Consider the following 20,007-nt stretch of genomic DNA (forward strand, 5'->3'; position numbering starts at 1 on the left):
GCTGTTTGGTAAAACAAAGCAGGGCTGAATGATCTGCATCGAGTTGTAATAGTGTGTCCGCCATATGCTGCTTGTGCTAAACAACTTTAACAGCTGCACTACGAGATCAATTAATATAAGTCAAACCACGATGATGGATTATAACATTTGCCATCTACCCATATCAATATTCATTGATTAACTAAATAGTAATCGTTTTATTTTCTCTGTGTGTGTGTGTGTGTGTGTGTGTGTGTGTGTGTGTGCGTGTGTAAGAAATCATTGAATTCAGTAAATGTAACTTGTGCATTGGTCACTTCTGGGTTATTTGGCTCCTCCATGTGGTGATAGTAGGCAAATACAAACAAGTCGTGAACTTGTGTCTACCTACAACTACATGACGCAACTCAATGTATCACTCACTTACACTTTGACGATTTCAACTCCTCTCAGTGTGTCCTCTTTTTAATTATAGGTGTTACAAACTGCAAATACATGAATAAATAAACATTTATAATTTTAGTTGCAAGTGGATTTTTATTTACTTTTGTGTTTAAAAACAAACAAAAACCTCAACAAATAATCTTCCAGGTCAATCTTTATTCAACCCTGCTTGAGACCGCATCCTGTCCAAGCATGCAGGAGAAAGTTATTGAATTGCATACATACACTGAAATGAGTTACGAAATACAGTAACATGTCTGTACCGTTCAGGTACAGACAGGTAACATGCCTGTCCAGTTGACTGGTTATTTCACATTTTGGTAACATGACCTCAAGTATTACTGCAATGGAGCAAAGACATAAAAACGATTAGTGTTTTACAGTAAAACATGGACATTAAAATGAGTCAGCTGTTTTTTGTTTTTTTTCCAGGCACTGACAGCAATTCTGGGTTAGCAACATGTCAATGGTGACTGAAAATCAATAACTATTGACCCAGGCCTAGGTTAGCCTCTGAAATTATACTGCAATAAGGGGGCTGGAAATGAGAGCATTCAATAACTCCATACGCATAACACATCAGGTTTTCTGCAGATGGGGAAATAAACACAATACTTTTTTTAAACACGGAAACTGTGCAGACCTAATCCTTGTGGGCACAGAGACCACAGAGGTTGTGGAGGGAGGGCTTTTCTATGTTCTTCTGTCATAAGTTTTAAATGTCATACTAAAGGATGTTTTGATAATAAATATAAAACATTAATTTGATAAGGTGCTTGGATACAATTTCAAACATTCATGTGGCAACGTTTTCCAAAAGGTAATTTTTCTGTATGCTAAATGAACTTTCACGTTTAAAAAGGGGTAAATTCACAGTAACAGATTAGCTTGGCATTTCTGTAACGTATTGTAAAGATGATTCCAGTTGTTAAACTTTCACATTAAAATACCTCCATCTGGATATTCAAAACATTTTGCTATGAGACCTATGAACAATGTAAACATTACCAATGATGGAAACATCCAAACTTTGCAAAATGTAACTTTTTTTGGACCACTAAAACAACTAACCAACGCACAAATGCTGACATAAAAGTATTTATCTCGCAGCCTTTGTTAGCTTTACTGTTAACACAAATGTTCGCTTGACAGAAACATACCAATATAAATTAACTCAGTTTATACTGTAAGAAAACCCAGTCAAGCAATAACAATATTCATGTCAACAGTCAATGTCAAACCAGGTTAAATTGCACAAAAAAGATGCAAACTACAGCATGATCATACATGGGCCTAAGAACAAAAACAATAAATGATATGCATATACAGTATCTATATTATATACACACATTTGGACATCCTTCACAACTACTGAGAACTCTAAACTGTACAATATATCTGCTATAAGAACAGTTGCGCAAAATACCATTTTGATATACAGGAATACTTTTTTTCTTTTACAATGTACAAGTTCAAACTGTCCACACAAGAAAATGCAAAGCACAAGCCCTAAAAGGCCACAAAAGTGCATATTATCAGGTCAGTTGGGAGCCACTGGAAGGAAGGGCTAGCATAAGATTGGGAATGAAGGCTGCCAGTATCATACAGGAGCTTTTCCACACTCCCAACCGCAGGGTCTTGTAAGATTAATAGTTAGTGGAGGGAAATCTGGAGTAGATATTAATTATACATGCAGGCACACATGACCGCAGATGAACAAACACATTCTTAAAACATAGTTAGATCATCATGGCGAGAGTGACCAACATGTGTCTCTCTCTCTCTCTCTCTCTCTCTCACACACACACACACACACACACACACACACACACACTCACACACTCACACAACACACAACACACACCACACACAAGATGTGATGATGAAACTCAATCAACATTCTCCCACTGCAGCATTTCCCCACACGTCACATTATATTCAAGTAGTGACACTCCAATAATTGATACTTAAGTGTTGGTACCTTTTGGACAATCACACACTTCACATCTCAAAAAGGACACGGTGATCTCATGTTTCACACAATAATTTAAAGTCCTGAGCAGTTACGGGGTGCAGGCAGAAGCTGGCCTTGGATGCCAATCATATTTCAGACAGAAGGCAAACTTCACCCGAACCCCGTCACCACCATGCACCGAGTAAAACACTGAATGTCAGCTTAGCATTTCAACTTACTCTTTATGAGTGACAGGTCATAACAAGCTCAGGGGATGGGGACTGCAATGTTCAGAAGGAAATGCTTGAAGCCACACTTTGTGGGTGGTTCAGGTGATTCAGATGGTTTTACAGCCGTCTGACAGCACTAAGGCGAGTCCAGCGCAGACAAATGGTGCCAAGTAGTTTGACATTGACCTACATTTAGTTCTCATCTCTCCTGTCAAATTGAGCCTCCAAGCATTCCCCTTCACAATATCTCTATCCAAGATTGGAAAAGGCCGTTTATCACTCTCCACTCAAACGAAAATACGTAAACTAAAACCCTTGTTAAGGCCACTGAAATGTGCTTAAAATGTATTCCTTTAGGAGGTACCCTTGGTTTGACAGATGCCAAACTCTTTCCTGTCTTTCCTGTCAGCGCCTCTCTTCTTACCCATCTCATATTACCTCTCGTCTGAACTGCAGTGACCTCTATCGGTTCCAGCAATCTGATAAAAGGAACTTTAGTTGATGATGTTGATATGGTAAGAAATGGCTTTCCTCCCTCCTATTTCTTCATCTTTTGTCCATCTTTCCTCTTCTGGTCCACTAGAGTATTTTCGGTTTTCCTTTGGTCTTCATTTCAACATTTAGTCCACAGTAGCGCTACCTTCTCTGTCATTTGCTAACTGTCTCCCTCTTCAAAGAAGAAGGAGACATACCTGGAGGGTTAACGGCAAAGCAGGTAGACCACCACTTCATAGGTGCACATCATGATGGCAGTGTTGGGGATCTGTCTGACAAGGTGGGTGGTTAAGCCGCGGTACAGTGCCCGGTATCCCTCCTCCCTGGGTACCGTCAGCAGCGTTTGGAAGAACGAGCGGTACTTGCTGCCTTCCTCTCGTAGCCGTGTGCGGATCACCTCTGTAATTTGACAGTAGAAGAAGAAAATTGTGTTAAAAACACCAATGGTCACAAGTTGTTCTGGTCAGACTTTCTCTTTGAGTGTCGTTTGGTCTCCCCTAGAGCTACATTTCCATATCTGACACTATTTATGGATCCATATTTTAGGATACCAACTGTCCCTTAGTCTGCCTTCTCCTAACCTACTGAAAATACGATTTTGTTTTAGTCCCAGAATGACTTTAGACAATCCTAACAGAAGGTATCTGAACAGTTGCATTCAGCTGTGGGCTGTACGTAGGTGGAGAAGGAGAGTAACATTTACAGCATAATATTTTCCAATAAGAGAAAGTGAGACATTGTCCCACTGAAAATGTAACATGGTCTGTGCTTTCTACCTGTGAAACTACACAATTATTGTGTTTACATTTGTTTGTCTACAACATATTCTGTGCTAATTGCTGAGCTTTCAAAAGGTTGTAAGCTAAGCTAATTGCCTTCTGGACTCTGGCTCCATACTTAGCATACATGTCAAGCATAAGGATACGTCTTATGATATTCCAGTTGTTATTTATTACAAAACACATTAAAGACCAACTCCAACAATAATTGAATTCCACTAACAAGTATTTTGCATGTAACCAAAGCCAATATACATGTTATGCCTGTGCCACAGAATTCATTTCTATTAGAAGCAGATAAAGGAGACACACTTTTACACTGGTTGACAGGTTTCTTCATGATGATGAAGAGAAAGAATAGATAAGCCATAAAGTCCCCAAACATTGTACATGGGTTGAAAACAATTAGCATGTTTTTTTAAACAAGGGTATTTAATTGTGACCTGTTTTTAAAGGTTCATTCCTCCACTAGAAATCAGTGTGATTATGGGCTAAGTGCCACAGACAGGCTGGGAAAGTCAGAAATCCTTGGAATTGTTGCTTTTGGTCCTTTTATAGGATTTGTTGAAAATAAGAAAAATAGTGTAACTATTAATGTTATTGATGAAAAAATAATGAGTATGACAGAAGATTACCATGAGGGTATGCAATGGAGGTGGCACAGGTCTTGGAGGTGGCTGCTGCGAGCATCATGCCCACAAAGTCTGAAGCATCTTTGACAGACTCCTCCTCTTCGTCCATGCTGGCGTGGGCCTTAGACTCCACCAGTTTACGTTTGATGCTCTCATAGATGACAAAATGGATAACTGTCTCAGAGATGCCAGCGTATGAGGCTGACATGCCCCTGTAGAAACCTCGCAGGCCGTCCATCTGGTACACCCGCCGCACGCAGTCAAATGCATTCATTCGCCGCTCACCCCGGGTTCTGTAATCACACAGAGACAATATACGACAGGATTAAATTTATTATGATCGTCATGCAGGTTGGATGTTTCAGGTTGGATGTTACTCACCTGGTTTCCAGCTGCAGACGGGTCTTGATCAGCCAGATTGGATTGGTGGCTGTGATGGCGGTGAACCCTGGGAATGTCAGAGGGGGACAGAGGTTCAGACAGATGCAGAACATGTGGAATCTAATTTAACTGTATTAAACAATCTATACTGAACTACGACAATGAGAAAGCACTTCACTAAACAGGATCAACTCGCTTCAGTGTTTATTTTACTATGAGACATTTCAATACTGTCATAGAGAACTTGTGTACAGATGATTTGAAACAAGGTCTGAATCAATTCAATTTGTTGAACAATCATTAATTCAGTTACAGACAAAATGGCTTTTCAATTTCACATATTAATCCTCTTCATGTGAAATGCAACACAGGTGTATGTAAACAACAGCTATCTTCCTGAAGAAAACCTTCTGTACTAACAACAGTGCATGAAGGCAGCAGTTTCTTTTTTTTAATTTGTCATCTTAAAAAAAGAACTAACTGAAAACATTGGGAGATGAGGCCAAGCAGCAAAGTCATTTTAGGCCTTTGGGTGTGGCATATTGTTATTATACTGCAGTATGATTTATTTTGAAAACATGTCAGTAAGAGCTTTTGTGTTTAAATTAAAATAATTTGTTATTAAAACATAAAAGGTAATCTTAATGAGCTTACAGAGGCGGACTGTTTTAAAATATTACAACACACAAACGCATCAATCCCTTTACAAGAACATCTGTCATTCACAACATAGAAGGTTTGATTCCTAGTATTGACACTGGTCTAAATGTTCTTTCATCGTTGGATAAGCAATAGTCAATGAACGAACATCTTTATGTTTATTTTGTGACATTTACCAAACCAGTAGTTGACTGGTTAGACACGAGAGACAGGCAGTTGGCCTGGTACGAGCACAACTGGCACACCTACAACAGCACAGAAAAACAAAATGGTGTCTGGAAAATATTATTAAATTATTCAGCAGGACTAAAGTCGAAGGTCACTGACATGGAATTTAGTGTAGACTATACTTCCTAATGGTGGTGGGAAACCTTATTTTAAATATGCATCTGTTTTCACAGCCAAAATTAATGTTAGCTCCGTTTGACACGGGTCACTCAATAATGGGGCCCCTGAAAATGCACTTGTGTCCACAGAATATATATCAAGCAGATGTGAGTGTGAGTATCCACTTGTTTGAGTTATTTACAGGGGATGGTACTTTGAATAGAAGGCTGGACAATATACAGTAATATAAAGTTTGATATGTAAGGTGTAAAGTTAATAATGAGCACTTTGCATTATTATGAAATGACACAAAGTTTCTCTAAAAGTTTATACAAATGATGCAATAGAGAGATAAAACATGGCCATTTGCAGAAAACAGCTAAGACGAGGACAAGTCTAGAAATAGACCTCAGTCACATCTAGTGTATCAATGCAACACAGCCTTAGCTTAAGGCAACTGTGTGAAGAAGAGAGGAAGACACAGGTCTGTTGAAGAGATGAAGAGAAGAACAAAAAGAGGAAGAAGAAAAAAGAGGGAAGTTGAAGGAAGTAGAAGGAAGTAGCGTCTATGGCGTGTACTCACGAGGGAGGGGCAAAGCTCCTCCAGCTCCTCCCCGCTGCAGCTAGTAGCCTGCAGATATGGGGGGCACAGATGGCGGGGGTCTCCCACCCAATCACGCAGGGGTGAAAGCTTTACAGTAAAGCCCTAAAATAGACACAGGCTTTTCTGTACCACAGTCACACACAAGCAGCAGTCACATCCACCCCCAACCACCCACCCCACACCACTGGTACTGTACAGGTAGTTGGAGAAGAGATGGGAGGTAAAGGACTGACCTCCCCCCATCTTTCCCCAAACTCTACGCCTCATCCCCTTTAAATTATTCTTATATGTTAAATTATTTTACAATTCTTTAACTTTACAATGTATCCCTCCCTTTATTCCTTTTATCAACTGGAATAAAACAATGTTGACTGAACAGAAGCCAACCCAATCCAAAACTCCAGCTCCATCTCACCAGAGCGAGGTGGAACAAAGCACAAATACAAAAGGCAGAAAATTAAATTTAAGAGGTATTCTTCATTTACCTTCTGCCATTATCAGTATATAATCTACATATTGTAGATATAATTAAATCAATTGCTTATTAATAAATAAGGTAGAAAATTAAGAAAAGCAGGTGGAAATGCTAACCTTGTCGGTGTGTATAACAGACTCTAAGCGTTGGATAATGGTGATGAATCATTTTGATGGATCATTCTTTGAATATGTGATGACATAAGGATTAAGTGATTGATCATAGTAAAGTGAGTCAATGAGATGGAACAATGAATGCAACTCAGCATGCTCCATAAACCTGTTTAAGCGAAACCTCATTCTGGAAAAACTGGGATAAATTTTAATACAACGTTAAATTGTGTCTCTGGAGAGCCAGCCTGCTTCTACAAAAACACATCAAATGAATCATAAAAGAGTTATTGAAGTCCACTTCAAATCCACACAAAAGGACTGTGGAAATGGCAACCTCATAGCACAACAGATTTCCACAAGTATTGAATATTAATTTAGTCTTAATATTTATTGTAAAATAAACAGCTTAACGCTGATAATTGTGCACAGTACATCGAAGAGGCCTGTTCAATGTAGTGGTTTTTATTATGGCAATTCAACTCTTCAATATGAATCGTCTAAATATTTGTTTCTCCTTGAATATTTATTATTAATGCGTTTCTTTACTGCTAATTTATAACATGGGTCAACTTAATAGGACACGTGTCCAATAATGACTGATTCATAGTGCACATAAAATAAATAAATGCGTCACCATTATTCCTCTGAATCAATAATGCTCAAATACAAATGTCTCAATTTAGATTTTGACACATTTCATAAAAGCAACTTGAGAAATAGTTCTGGACGTGAAGTGAACCACATTTGCCTACTTGGTCATAAGCCACGAAGAAGATACGTATGAGCCCACACAGGCCAACTAGTCCTTGAGCTGAGCCCCTCTGAGGAGCTGCATCTACATATGAGCATGCTGCTGCATGTTTACAAACCCTTCTATAGACACATAACTCACATCCAGAGGAGGTTGTCCTCCATTCAGAGGAGGCAAATATGTTTTAGATAAAATGCTGGAAGAGATAAAAGGTCTAAGTGAGAAAGTGGGACCAGCCTCCCTTCTTAGACTGCAGGTTTAGCCCACAAGTCCCTGCAGGGAGGTGATGAGAGGCAATAGCTCCTTTCACACACGTCAAGTTCCACCACGGTGTGTGACATTAGATAGCATGCCGAAATAAAAAGGAGCCAAATAGGTGTGACGAGTAACACGACAGTGTCTAGTTTGTGTGTGTGTGTGTGTGTTCCATCCCTTTTACACAGGCATCAAGCTCTGCTTTGTTACCTCCGCTGCCGGCTCAGTTGCGGAAAATCTCGCCCCCTGCCCCCTTTAAATCTCTGTACCTTTGATACAGAACAACAGTCCCACCTTGAACAGGCTGTGTGAAAGGAGCTAGTGACTCCTCAAAAGTTAGCTTTCTTTAACTCTGCTATGTCCCAGTGCTGACAAATTTGAATATGGATTATGTGCCCATGAAAGAGAATAAGTATATCTGCGCAGTAACAGTGTTAGACATGTGTACTGTAGAGTACAATTACACAGATATTCCATTCAAGGTACTAAATAAATGCAACTGTCATGCTGATGAACAAATGTCTGCAACAAATGTCTGAAGAGAAAAACACTATTCTCCATGTTTACTAACCCCAAACTCTTCCATACATTGTGTTGAAGCTCAACTCCATTACATGTCTGTGGCTTCACTGCATATTTTGAATATTCAAGTCATACTTTGTGTTATATTGGGGTTTAACTTTTAAGGCAAACTCTTCAGAAAAAAATCAAAAAAATGTATGTAATGTTGAAATAGTGCTGGCCTTTTGGATGATACAGAGATACTGATTCTCCTTGAAAAGAAATGACTGGAGGACTAATGATGTTGATGGATGATGACAAAAGACAAAATGGAGAACATAAATTACAACCTTCTGTAGCAGTGACAAGGTTAGCATTTCTTTTCTGCTGACAACATAAAATCCACAGAAGTATGTGTCATTACTTTACCTTGACTATGTTGATGGAACAAGGCAACAGGAAAAGGGGGAGGTATGTGTCAAGACTAAGCAATAGTAAAACCTTATAATAAGAGTCTACAACTACAAACCAGCAGCAAACACATTGCCATAAGCAATGGTAATATCATTACAAATGAATAACCATTATGAACTTTCTAATATTCATAACAAAACAACCATGGCTTGCATCATACCAGTGTAAAGAAATAGGATGCTACCTGACTTGTCCGCCCGAGTGCCAGGGGCCCCGGTTGACCTTTGGGGGCCGTGCTCTCTCCTCTATACACACACAGAGCAAAGAAGGGGGCCCAGACCACACTGTTTAAGTAACAACCGGGATGTTAAACCATTTACAGAGTCCTCTGGAGAGGCCTCGAAATGAAAGAATAAAAAGAGGGGGAAAAGGGCAAGGAGAAAATAAAAACAATGGAGGGCAAAGGGACTAGGAGAAGTGGAAAGCACAACCTAAACTTTGAGGACCATGTGGTTTTCTTATTTTTGTCAAACACACTAAATTATATATAACACATAGTGTAAATGCCAGAAATTACACTATATAGTATGAATATGTCTGACCATTTAATTTAAAGTCTGAGACTGCTGATATAAGGTTGTCTCCTCAACTGTATGTGGGCTGGCAAGGCCACCAAACATTTACCAAATTCCCGCCTGAGGATGAATAAAGTATATATCCATCTATCTATTTGAGGCTGTTTCCACCATAATCAAGGTCAAGGTCAGTTTGATCCTGAAAGTCTTACATTGTGCTTTCTGATAAGCCCCCTACTGTTTTTATATAATATTTCTATACACGAAACAGCTACATAATGCCGACTTATAACAGACATCATTTGTTAGCTTTGGCATGCTTTAGGTATTTACATTCCTTTAACTTAGTAAAAATCCCATCATCCCACACATTTCTATAAGAGGGGGGTAAAAGGGGGTTGGAGGGGTGGGGTGTGTGTGTGTGTGTGTGTGTGTGTGTGTGTGTGTGGGGGGGGGGGGGGGGGGGGGGGGGGGGGAGAATGAAAATTATGAAAATATAATGTAAAATGAAATCTGTCAGATGACAACCTGAATAATTCTTAAACATGTTTTTATTTAATCTAAAACCCATCAGTGATAACACTGCCCAGGTAGACTGACAGACACTCAGCGACAGACAGTGACAAACAGACAGAAGGGAGGGGAGGAGGAGCCATCATTACCTGCCAGCCCAGCCGACACCATGTGCACCTGGGTAGAGTCTGGCTCCAGCACCCCATTGAGCTTCTCCTTGGCAGTTGAATAGGCCGCAAAGTAGATCGCCCTGTTGCAAATGATCGTGAGGAAAAAATAAGATAATAAATAATAAAAACACTGAGTAAATTGACGAAGAAGGATGAACTACTACTGACTAGAGAGGAAATAGCAGGAGAAAACAATTCATTAGCTTCTTCACTTTGAACACATGTACCACTGATCAAAAAAAAGAAACGATGAGTGCAGTACAAAAGACAACTGCAACCATGAGTTCATCAAATCAAAATAAAATATTGTATTATTGCAAAATATATAAACAGAGCAGCGTTACATTAACAACATACTGGCTAAATTGTACATGAGGGCCTGAAATAGTCAGGCTAAAATGTAGTCTAAATATAGTCAACTGAAAGAAGTGTATCTCTGCCTGTGTGTGTGTGTGTGTGTGTGTGTGTGTGTGTGTGTGCATTTCAATCTCATAGTGGGCTTTAGTAGCAGATGTATCTCACTAAATAAAAGCACAGGATTTAGTCAACATTTCTGCTCAGTAGAATTAAACCCAATGACTCTCCACCCTCCCTCTAAATTGAGAGCATGCACACCGTAATCATGCTGCTTTGCAGGCGAGAGATTAATTACAGGAGTTGGTCTGAATGTGTATGAGCATCTTTTGCACGTAATGAGTGATGCTGCAAGCTGTGCTGTGTGTGTTGCTAATGAATGCCAGCAGCAAGCCTAGTGGACTGCACCCTCATTAGAATCAGAAGATTGTATTTTAGTTTTCCAGCATCAGCGTGATGTTTCCCAATTATAATTGATCAGACTGCAATTAAATTAAGTGAAAATATTACATCTTACATTGTCATACATCTTCAAAATCTAAATCTCCCGCTGTAAACAGAGATTTTAATGGCGGCATGACGATCAAACGGTAGTAATTTGGGTATATTTTTATATTTGGGTATTCTTTCTTGAAGAATCTGAACTGTGGCAATTTTGTCTTTTTATGTCTTAAATTATGTCCACAAATACACAGTTAAATGTGGTACAGTTTAAGTTAAGTGGTGGGACAATCACATACTATTTATACAGTACATGTGATGATACATAATATCACACAGCCTCTAAATATGTTAGAGAATATTAGGTATTGGAAGATCAGAATTCAAGTGGTTAATAAAACTGCACATAAGACAGTCGGAAATCTCATATGTTACCATTGAGTTCATCAGACTCACTTCTTATGCAACAGTATCTTCCTATAGCACAATCTGCTATGGCTGTCATGACATGGAAATAAGCTGCCATTTCCACAGCTAGCCCATGGGACTGACACACATGCGCACGCACACCCAAGGGCATTTTTGACCCTTCAGTATCTGAGCCAGGCCGAGTCAGACAGCATAGATAGTGCAGGCCCCAGAGGACAGGAAATAAATCTGATTTCATAGAGGCGAAGAATGACAAAGATGACTCAGACAGAGAGAAAGAGACCACAACGAACCAACGGGAAGAGGACAACAATGGCCATGTGATGCAGCAGTAGCTAGGGAGAACCAGACAGGTCAGGGAGGGGGATTAGACACACACACACACACACACACACGCTACTCTCAATGTAGGAACTCCATTGTGATAATTCACAACAACATCAGCAGTCACATGACGAGTGTATCACAGCTGGCCAGCTCCGGCTGTGGTTAATGTTTCATTCAGACTTTGATTGACTGAGTTCAGGCTGTTATGCAATCATAAGCAGCCAAGCTAAGGGAGAGGGAACCTATTAATTTCCTCTTGGATTTAAAGCACACATTTACATTACATTTCTGTGAGTTTAACTCAATCTATTACGGTATTCTTATAAAAAGGTACAACTTGTTGCCGATAATTCTTCATAATTCATTCTCTAGGCTTCTTATAAGCATAAAAGATTGTGGTGACTTACTCTACTATGTTAGTTATGAGATATCTAAGTATAGCTTATTTGATTTCCCCTTAATTTTAGCTTTATTCTGCACATTGTAGTTCTGAAGTCAACCAAAGAAAATCTCTACGACCAATTGATTGGTCAATGGGGACAACAACAAAAAAAAATTGATTAAATAAATTGACCACAGTGCACGAAGTACACTTTACACCCAGAATACTGTAGATAATACTGAACATACCTGGAAGGTGCCACACCCACAAGATTGGGTCCCAGTCCTCTGAAGAGTGAACGAGGACCCTCTTTCTCTAGAATTAACCTGCAGAGAGAGATGTTTTTTTGGTTATTCCCTTTTAATACAGAGCAAACATATAGTACATTTAACATCCAAGTAATATGCTTTCATTGAACAACTCATCATGTGACTGACTGGAGAATAATGTCCTTTGCTCAAGTTAAATCACAGTTATGTATTTAGAAAGATCTTTTACTTCGGAAACTTTATACAAAAATATTGGAATGCTTTTATTTCTACAGAGATGACTAATGTCTGTATGCTAAATCCGAAAACAAGCACCAGTATCTGAGTAGCGTTGTACGGACACGAGATTGTATCAATATTCTCGACTAACTCAGGAAGAAAGCAAAAAACTGTATTTCCCAACATGTCAAACTATTCCATTAGGGTTGGGGTTTACACTGAAATAGTTATCTTTCTCACCATTGTATGTATAACAATAAATTAACCTAACATGCTGTATGATCACAGAAGAAAGACAAGAAGAACAAAGCAAATACTTCACATGAATGTGTTCAGGGCACCATGGGAGACAGAAAGGAACATCCCTACATGCTCATAGCAGATGAACCAGATTAGAACATGTTGGGCAATCTGTCAAGAACTGACACTCACTACAGCCTGGTATTATCCAAAGGGGCACTATCATCACACAGGAAGACACAAAATAAATTAAGTGTCCGGTGTCATCATGACAGCTCATGTGTTGTGTTCATGGTGAGTTGTCAGGTCAAAGACTGTTTATTGGTCTCCAACCTAACCTAGAAACCTCACTCAGACCATGCATGGCTTATGGTTGGCCTTCATTCATCACACGGTTTCAGATAAACTGTAATGCATAAATCCTGAAAAGAAATAACAGACTTTTGGGCTGCTAAACTTGATTCAATATAGATTTGAGCCGTCCCACACGGTTTAGAGTACAGTAAAGTATTTTGTTCAGCTCGTGGGTTTGTGGACTGTGCCTTGGCCTTCCCACAACCACAGCTGTGAGATTTTGCCAACTTCTGTTCATAGCTAAATACTCCAACTCAAAAATGATTTACATCCTCAAGAGTAATTGCCCAAACCTAAACAACAAACCGAACTCGGAGTGTCAGTGTTCTCCACCGTCAAAAATCTTGAATCATGAGTTGACAATCTCTGCTCTAAAATGTAACATGCCTTCACCACACGCCATGTTGACCCACTTTGACTTGTGAAGGTTTTTTTCCTTTCCTTGCCGTACTGCGTTTCCCTCTTCTACCCTGCTCCACTCTGTATTATGTAATGGTGGTCTAGTTTCTGCTTGTGGCAGTATATTTCAAGGACAACCCAAGAAGTTGGTTTATGTCGAGACAAAAGATCAAACTTTTTGATCACATATTATTGCCCCAATTACCTGCAGTTGAAAAAGGCATTAGTACTATGTTATTAAACGAAATCCTGAAAAAAGCAATGCTAACAACGCCTTGTTAAAAGCAGTCAAAGTGACAAAGAAAATATTGAGAGTAATTCAATATTTCAGCCAAACAAATTCTAGTGAACCACCGTGGTCAAAATTAGGATTGTAAGTGCAAGATTAGCATATCCTGGCAAATCAGTATTCCATGTTAACAATCTATTTATTTCCTGAGATTCCTAAAATGTAATTATACTAATCAAATACATTTTTTTAAACAATTAATACAAAAATACTATGTCAAATATATCTTTATTAATATTTGTATTACTTTATTGTATATTGTGCATTTTTAAATCTCTTTTTGCCGAATTAATTGCACTCAAAATACAAGTGTATGGAGTTGGAGTGAAAGTCTCTAACCATAACTGCATACATAAAATGTATATCAAAGATAACATGTATATTGCAACACCTAGAGAATGAATGCAAGTATTTGACTGTGGAAAATTCCCCACACGGCAGCTTGTGCATTTTGCAATACATTTAACACTGTATGACCTGCTCTGTAATAGAAATAGCGATGTGATAAGAGCGATGTGATAAGAGCGATATTCGGTATTTCTTACATTGGTTTTCCAGTAGTTGTATAAAGGAAGTAGCTTTAAAGTCAAAACAAAGCTGAGTGATCTACTCCGTCTTTGGGTGCCACTAATGAAATATACCTGACGCTCAAGTGGTTAACAAATTGAGAAAATATTTACCAGCAATCCCGAAGATTTTGACCATGGGAAGATTTAAGGCTAAATGCATAATCCAGAGAAAGTCTTTGGCCAATTTCAAGTCTAGTATTATGGTGATGTAAATGCTCATCTCCTAATACATTCAGTATGTCAAATTGGGGTAAATCATTTTCCTCTAAAATCAAATTTTTTCTCAGGAAGTAGTGTAAAAAAGCTAAGAGTAAAATAACAATAGTTAATGTAAACTCACAGGAAGATTACAGTGATACAGGACATGCAAACAACCGGTTTCATTCTCATCTCTGCCAGAAGGATCACGCGATCGGTCACGGGGTGTGCGTGTGTCTGTAAGTGAGCTACTCTCGCATTTTGCTGCAGCGAACTGCATAACATTTGGAATCAAAGACCGTGTATCACACGTACGGCAGAAACACCTGGCGGAGATCTGCATCACTCTTGTTATTACTGTGGATTCACTTTAGAGTACCACAGACAAGTTCACCAACTGATATAGAAGTTGCTGTGACAACAAACACAGGGTGTATGTTTCACAGCCCTACCCGATTAACAAAACGTATGTTTGTATCTTTCAGACTTCCATCTAATCCTGTCTGTGCACATTCATTGAGTGAATAATACAACATTTTCTCGGAGGCTGATATATATTAAACTTGGTCAGGTGTACTTTTGCCTCAATTTCTGCTGCAGATTTGCATCTGTTAGCATCCATTTGCTTCTTGCCATACCATTGGACAGTATGTATTCAGGCTTCCTTCAGTCTATTTTATTAATGAGTAGGGCTGGGCACGTTAACGCGTTATAAATACGTTAACGTAGGAATACATTAACGCCGACAATGATTCTATCATGAGTTAACAGCATTTCTTTTTTTGGAGGGGTCGGTCGTCAACCCCCTCTCTCTAGCCAATCATGGGGAGGCTGCGTGCCTGTGATTGGTGGAGCAGAGGGGAGGCGGGTTTGACCTGTTCTGGGGACGGAAGTGAGTTAAGCTAGTTAGACGAGTACCGTGTTGTTAGCGTAAGAGTGCCTCGGCAATGTTGTTGTTGAATGCAATCAATAAAGTATTCCTGAAGGACGTCAATCCGTCTCCGCGCCGTGAGTGAAACGTACCGAAATGTTACCATAGTGATGAACTGTGGGTGCTGCATTCACATGCTTTGACTGTCATGAAAACAGAAGACAGACATTTAGCAGAAACGTGCACGGAACATTGTATTCATGTTGCACAGCAGTGGAACGTTTCCAATAAAATTAGCACACTTAGCACGAATAGTGCATGAAATATATGATGCTGCTGCGAGACATCTGCCGTGTGAACACGTGCCCTGCGTTGCGCGCACCTCCTGCAGGAGGCTAACAGTTCTCTGTGTCCAGTGCTGTCACAGTATCTGCAGAACAGTGCGTTTGACAAAGTCCTGAACAAACAGTTGTGGGCCACTTCAAACACTATCCAGCAAGTGCTGCTGAATTAGAACATAAACAAATTGAACATGGACAAAGAAATAGATACAAAAAGTGGATGTTAAAAGTTAATTTTGTCATTGTGTAACTGCTCAACCTGCATCACTCAAATGGTTTCTTTCTTTGACTGAGATTCTCCTAGATTCTCTAGACCACTTTAACAGGGACCCTTACTACTGTTCAGTAAAAAAAGAAAACTTATTTATATACACTGTATGTTAACTTTCTGTTGCTCTGAGAGTGCCTGTTATATTGTTCTGATAACATTACTTTAAAAATAAAAGTGTGTAATACAATAGTTTTAAATTCATTATTGAATTGTGAGCATAATGCGATTAAATCGCTGTTAATCACAGAAAAATCATGCGATTAATCGATTACATTTGTTCATTTTTGCCCAGCATTACTAATGAGGTGACCATACCTGTACCACCCTAATTTAACAACAAACATTTTGAGGAACACGCACTACTAGTTTGGATATGATAGTATTAACATTCACTGTTCATTTCACACAGCTAGAATTGTCAGATAGTTCAGATATATCACTCAGCGAAGACTAAAACTAAGACAACACAGAAGCTTTATCACAATATTAAAAAATCCAAAGTGATGTTTATAATGATAAGAATATATTTTGACAATTTAAAAAACACTGTCATCATCTGAATATGTGCTCAGAATCGGTTAAAATAAGTATATTACATCCACTTCTTGTAACTAATAAAAACGAATCTTTGCATGGTGTCTTTTTTTTAATGATCCCTAATATAGTAAAGTTAGTGCAATTAACATTTTGCGCAAATGCAACTTACTTGAGACAGTGCAGAGGCCCTGGTGGCGCGACACGGGCCACACTGGCTCCATTCACGGTACTGAGATGGACTTCAGAGATGTAGAGAGTGATAGAGGAGGACTGCAGTCTGGTCTTCACAACCTCCAGAGGACAAGTCAAAATTGCTCCCACTGTGCCACCACATCTAGAAAGAAGTAGAGAAGTTAGGGGGGTTAAAAAAAAATAGCCAAGTGGTTAGGGCTCAGACTACTTGGGCAAAATAGAGCAGCGAGTTCTATAATTACAAGGTATTAACATTATTATATTTGGTCCAAGTCATATCTATATTTTGCCTGTTTACCCTGGAAGTTTTTTTTAACCATCCTCTAATACTGATCTCCCCACCAATGGTCACTGGTAATCCGTTATTCCTTCCTTAGCACTAAAAGTCTCTAGGGGATGGCACATGACATGAGCTTGTGTTGTGATATGCAAGATGCAACATGCAAGCTGCCAGCTAAGAGATGCTGTTCAGTGTAAATTGACCATGGCTCAGTGTATCTGTAACCATATTGCTGAATTTTGCCATCTGAGAAGGCAAGAATGAGTTGATATGAAGATTACAATGTTGTTTAGCTGGCTCACTGAAGCCAGCAGCACAAAAACAAACTCAAGTTGATTGAATATTCTGTCCCTATGCCACACAGGTACATTAATTTGTTTGAACCAAAAGGCCCAATGTTTTCCACAATAGGACTCAGACAAAGCTTCACAATCCCACCACCACAAAGATGGAAAGTGACAAGCAATGTGAATACAATACAGGGATAGTTAAGTGAATACTAGTGGTGTATGCTGACATCTTGGCTGTTGGCAGTGAATTCCTCTAACTTGCAGTCTTTTCTGAGTAGCACCAGCTATATTTACCTTTCAAAAGACCGGCCCACATTCATGCTCACAGGCAGCTGTGACCCTTGGCCTACTTTAAGGGCTACGCTGTCTGCTGTGTGCCTGTGTGTGTCACAGTGGCTGCGAGAGGAACCACTGTGCTGAAGTTTCAGCTCAGGTTTTTGGGGAAAGCAAAACTGACTTTGCTTATTCAAGATAGCAATGTGTCTTGTTCTCGGATTGAAAATCCCTGACGAGAGATAACAGAAGAGTTGGGGTGTGATGAGATTGCCCTATTTGAATGTCAATGGTTTGTGGCAGAGATAAAAGCAGAGGCAACAGACAAATAGAAACTGAAGACAATATAATAAATTAAGAGAGAGACATGCCGTTTCAATACACTTCTAGCTTTTACATCTGTGTTGTCATTTTCTTTGATTAAGTTGTTGGGCCTGTCTCCAGAGTTGTGAATTAGAGTCGTTACTCAACTTTGGTTTTGGTTGCCGGTTTAACCTAAAGTAGTCATCATTTCTTAACCACATGTTGTGGTTTACAATAGATTCCCAGAAACAGCTAAATATGTGCACCTTCAGTTTGGACAGTTAAGCTATAATAATAATAATAATAATAATATTATATAATATTTCGTCCAGTAATATAATAATATAGAAAAACCTCTGTGTAGGAACAAATCTTATCAGATGGCAAATCAGAGACAAAATATGCAAATACAAATTTACATATGCAACTGAGATTTCGTTTTAAATCATCCAATTAATCTCTTCAGGTTCTTTAAATTGAGAAACGCTGCTGTGGCTGCTGCAGGACTTAATCAAGCTATCGAGAGCAGCAACGAGCCCGGAAATAAAAGCGTAAAGCTTTTCAATTTAATATAAGAAGTCAATGTATTTACAGGCATTACAAAAAACAAAACATATGTTTAAATACTGTATACCCGAAGCCACTACGAACAACCTCTCTGTGTCACATTTGTGTTAATAGTTTACTGTTCAAATTCTCATATTTTGAAATGTCGACAGGAAGTTTAGTTTGAACCCACGGGTTTGACACTGGCGTGCACACAGCTGACACATGCACGCGCTGCATAGAAAACCGGCCCTTGTTAGCTCGCTTAATCTGTCGAGATAACCCGAATGATGAGTCACGTTGGAAGTACCGAGACTGCTGATTGTAAAACGACCCCAATATCGGAATGAAATTCGTTTTCTGACTTACCCTCCAGCGAACAAATGAACCAGTGTGTCCCTTTGGCTCATTATTTAGCACGCCCTGCCAAGCAGCGCAACTCGGGGCTGCAGCACAGGGTCAAATGCGGGCTCGGGTCGGTCCCTTCCCCGTTGCTTTCTGCCTCCAAGAGGATGCGCACGTCGATGGGCAAACGTCGTCGATGATGAGCCAGCAGCGGGGCGAGTCAGCGGTGATTCAGACTGCAGTGGGCCGACAAAATCCCCCTCTGTCGCTCTCAGCTTGTCCGGGTTACCCTCACACACAGAAATGGGTCTTATCTTCGACTAGACCACTGCAGAGCTGCGTGCTCACCAGGATAACTACTGGCAGAAGATTATTACCTCAGCTCTACCAAACGGTTTTATGGCACATCCGCAGGTTTGTCTCGAATATCTCCGCTGCTTTCATCGCTGCAGCGAGAGGGAAGGGGGCAGAGCTCATAGTATTTACTGTACAATCATAGGCTGGCAGACTGACGCTCCTATTGGTCAGCTGGGCGCGTGACGTCACGTAGTGTCCGCCCTGACCATGCACTGTTCACATGCTCAGCATTAGGGATGCATCATGTTGGAAATCTTTATCTGAAGGTTTGGTCTAATATGAAACGTGCTTTTCGTTGCTGTGTTTGTCTCATTGAGGCCACGATTTCTCTTGTAAGACACACCTGAGACAAAAAAGATTTAGCCTAAAATCAGAAAAACAAAAAACAAAAACACATAGATAAGGTTGATCAACCAACAACCAAGCAACAGTCAAAATAATTAAAACAATAGCCATCCTCACAGTGTTTCAAGGTTTATTAAGTAGGTGTGAAAAGAATTTCTTGATAATTTATCATATCGCAATATTTAATGAAATGTCAACAACAATTGCTTGTACCTTGACACGACTTTATTCTTATTGTCTACCCCGATCGCCCACCATGGATCTGAGCAAAGAAAAAGCTGAGGATGCTCAACTTCACATCCTTAAAGCTACAAGTCAACTCTTTAAACTCAAT

The 20,007-nt window shown here is 39.5% G+C and overlaps 1 protein-coding gene across 1 annotated transcript; it reads right to left on the reverse strand.

Annotated features, from left to right (window-relative positions):
* Window positions 1–557: 557 nt before the first annotated feature.
* On the reverse strand, window positions 558–19,418 carry LOC117746873 (solute carrier family 25 member 36-A). Its single transcript, XM_034556200.1, has 7 exons — window positions 18,996–19,418; window positions 16,912–17,076; window positions 12,434–12,511; window positions 10,232–10,332; window positions 4,895–4,961; window positions 4,517–4,806; window positions 558–3,501 (listed from the first exon to the last, which is right to left on the reverse strand). The coding sequence occupies exons 1-7, from the start codon at window positions 19,034–19,036 to the stop codon at window positions 3,308–3,310; spliced, it is 936 nt and encodes a 311-aa protein (XP_034412091.1). The 5' UTR covers window positions 19,037–19,418; the 3' UTR covers window positions 558–3,307.
* Window positions 19,419–20,007: the final 589 nt, after the last annotated feature.

Source organism: Cyclopterus lumpus, chromosome 17 (assembly GCF_009769545.1).
Source record: "Cyclopterus lumpus isolate fCycLum1 chromosome 17, fCycLum1.pri, whole genome shotgun sequence".
Classification (NCBI taxonomy): domain Eukaryota; kingdom Metazoa; phylum Chordata; class Actinopteri; order Perciformes; family Cyclopteridae; genus Cyclopterus; species Cyclopterus lumpus.

Excerpts from the sequence above, each read along its gene's own strand:
- LOC117746873 (XM_034556200.1), bottom strand. The coding sequence starts at position 19,036 with ATGAGCCAAAGGGACACACTGGTTCATTTGTTCGCTGGAGG. Across the intron at positions 4,807-4,894 it reads CGTCTGCAGCTGGAAACCAG|AACCCGGGGTGAGCGGCGAA; the intron begins GTGAGTAACATC and ends GTGTGATTACAG. Across the intron at positions 3,502-4,516 it reads CTCCATTGCATACCCTCATG|AGGTGATCCGCACACGGCTA; the intron begins GTAATCTTCTGT and ends GTCAAATTACAG.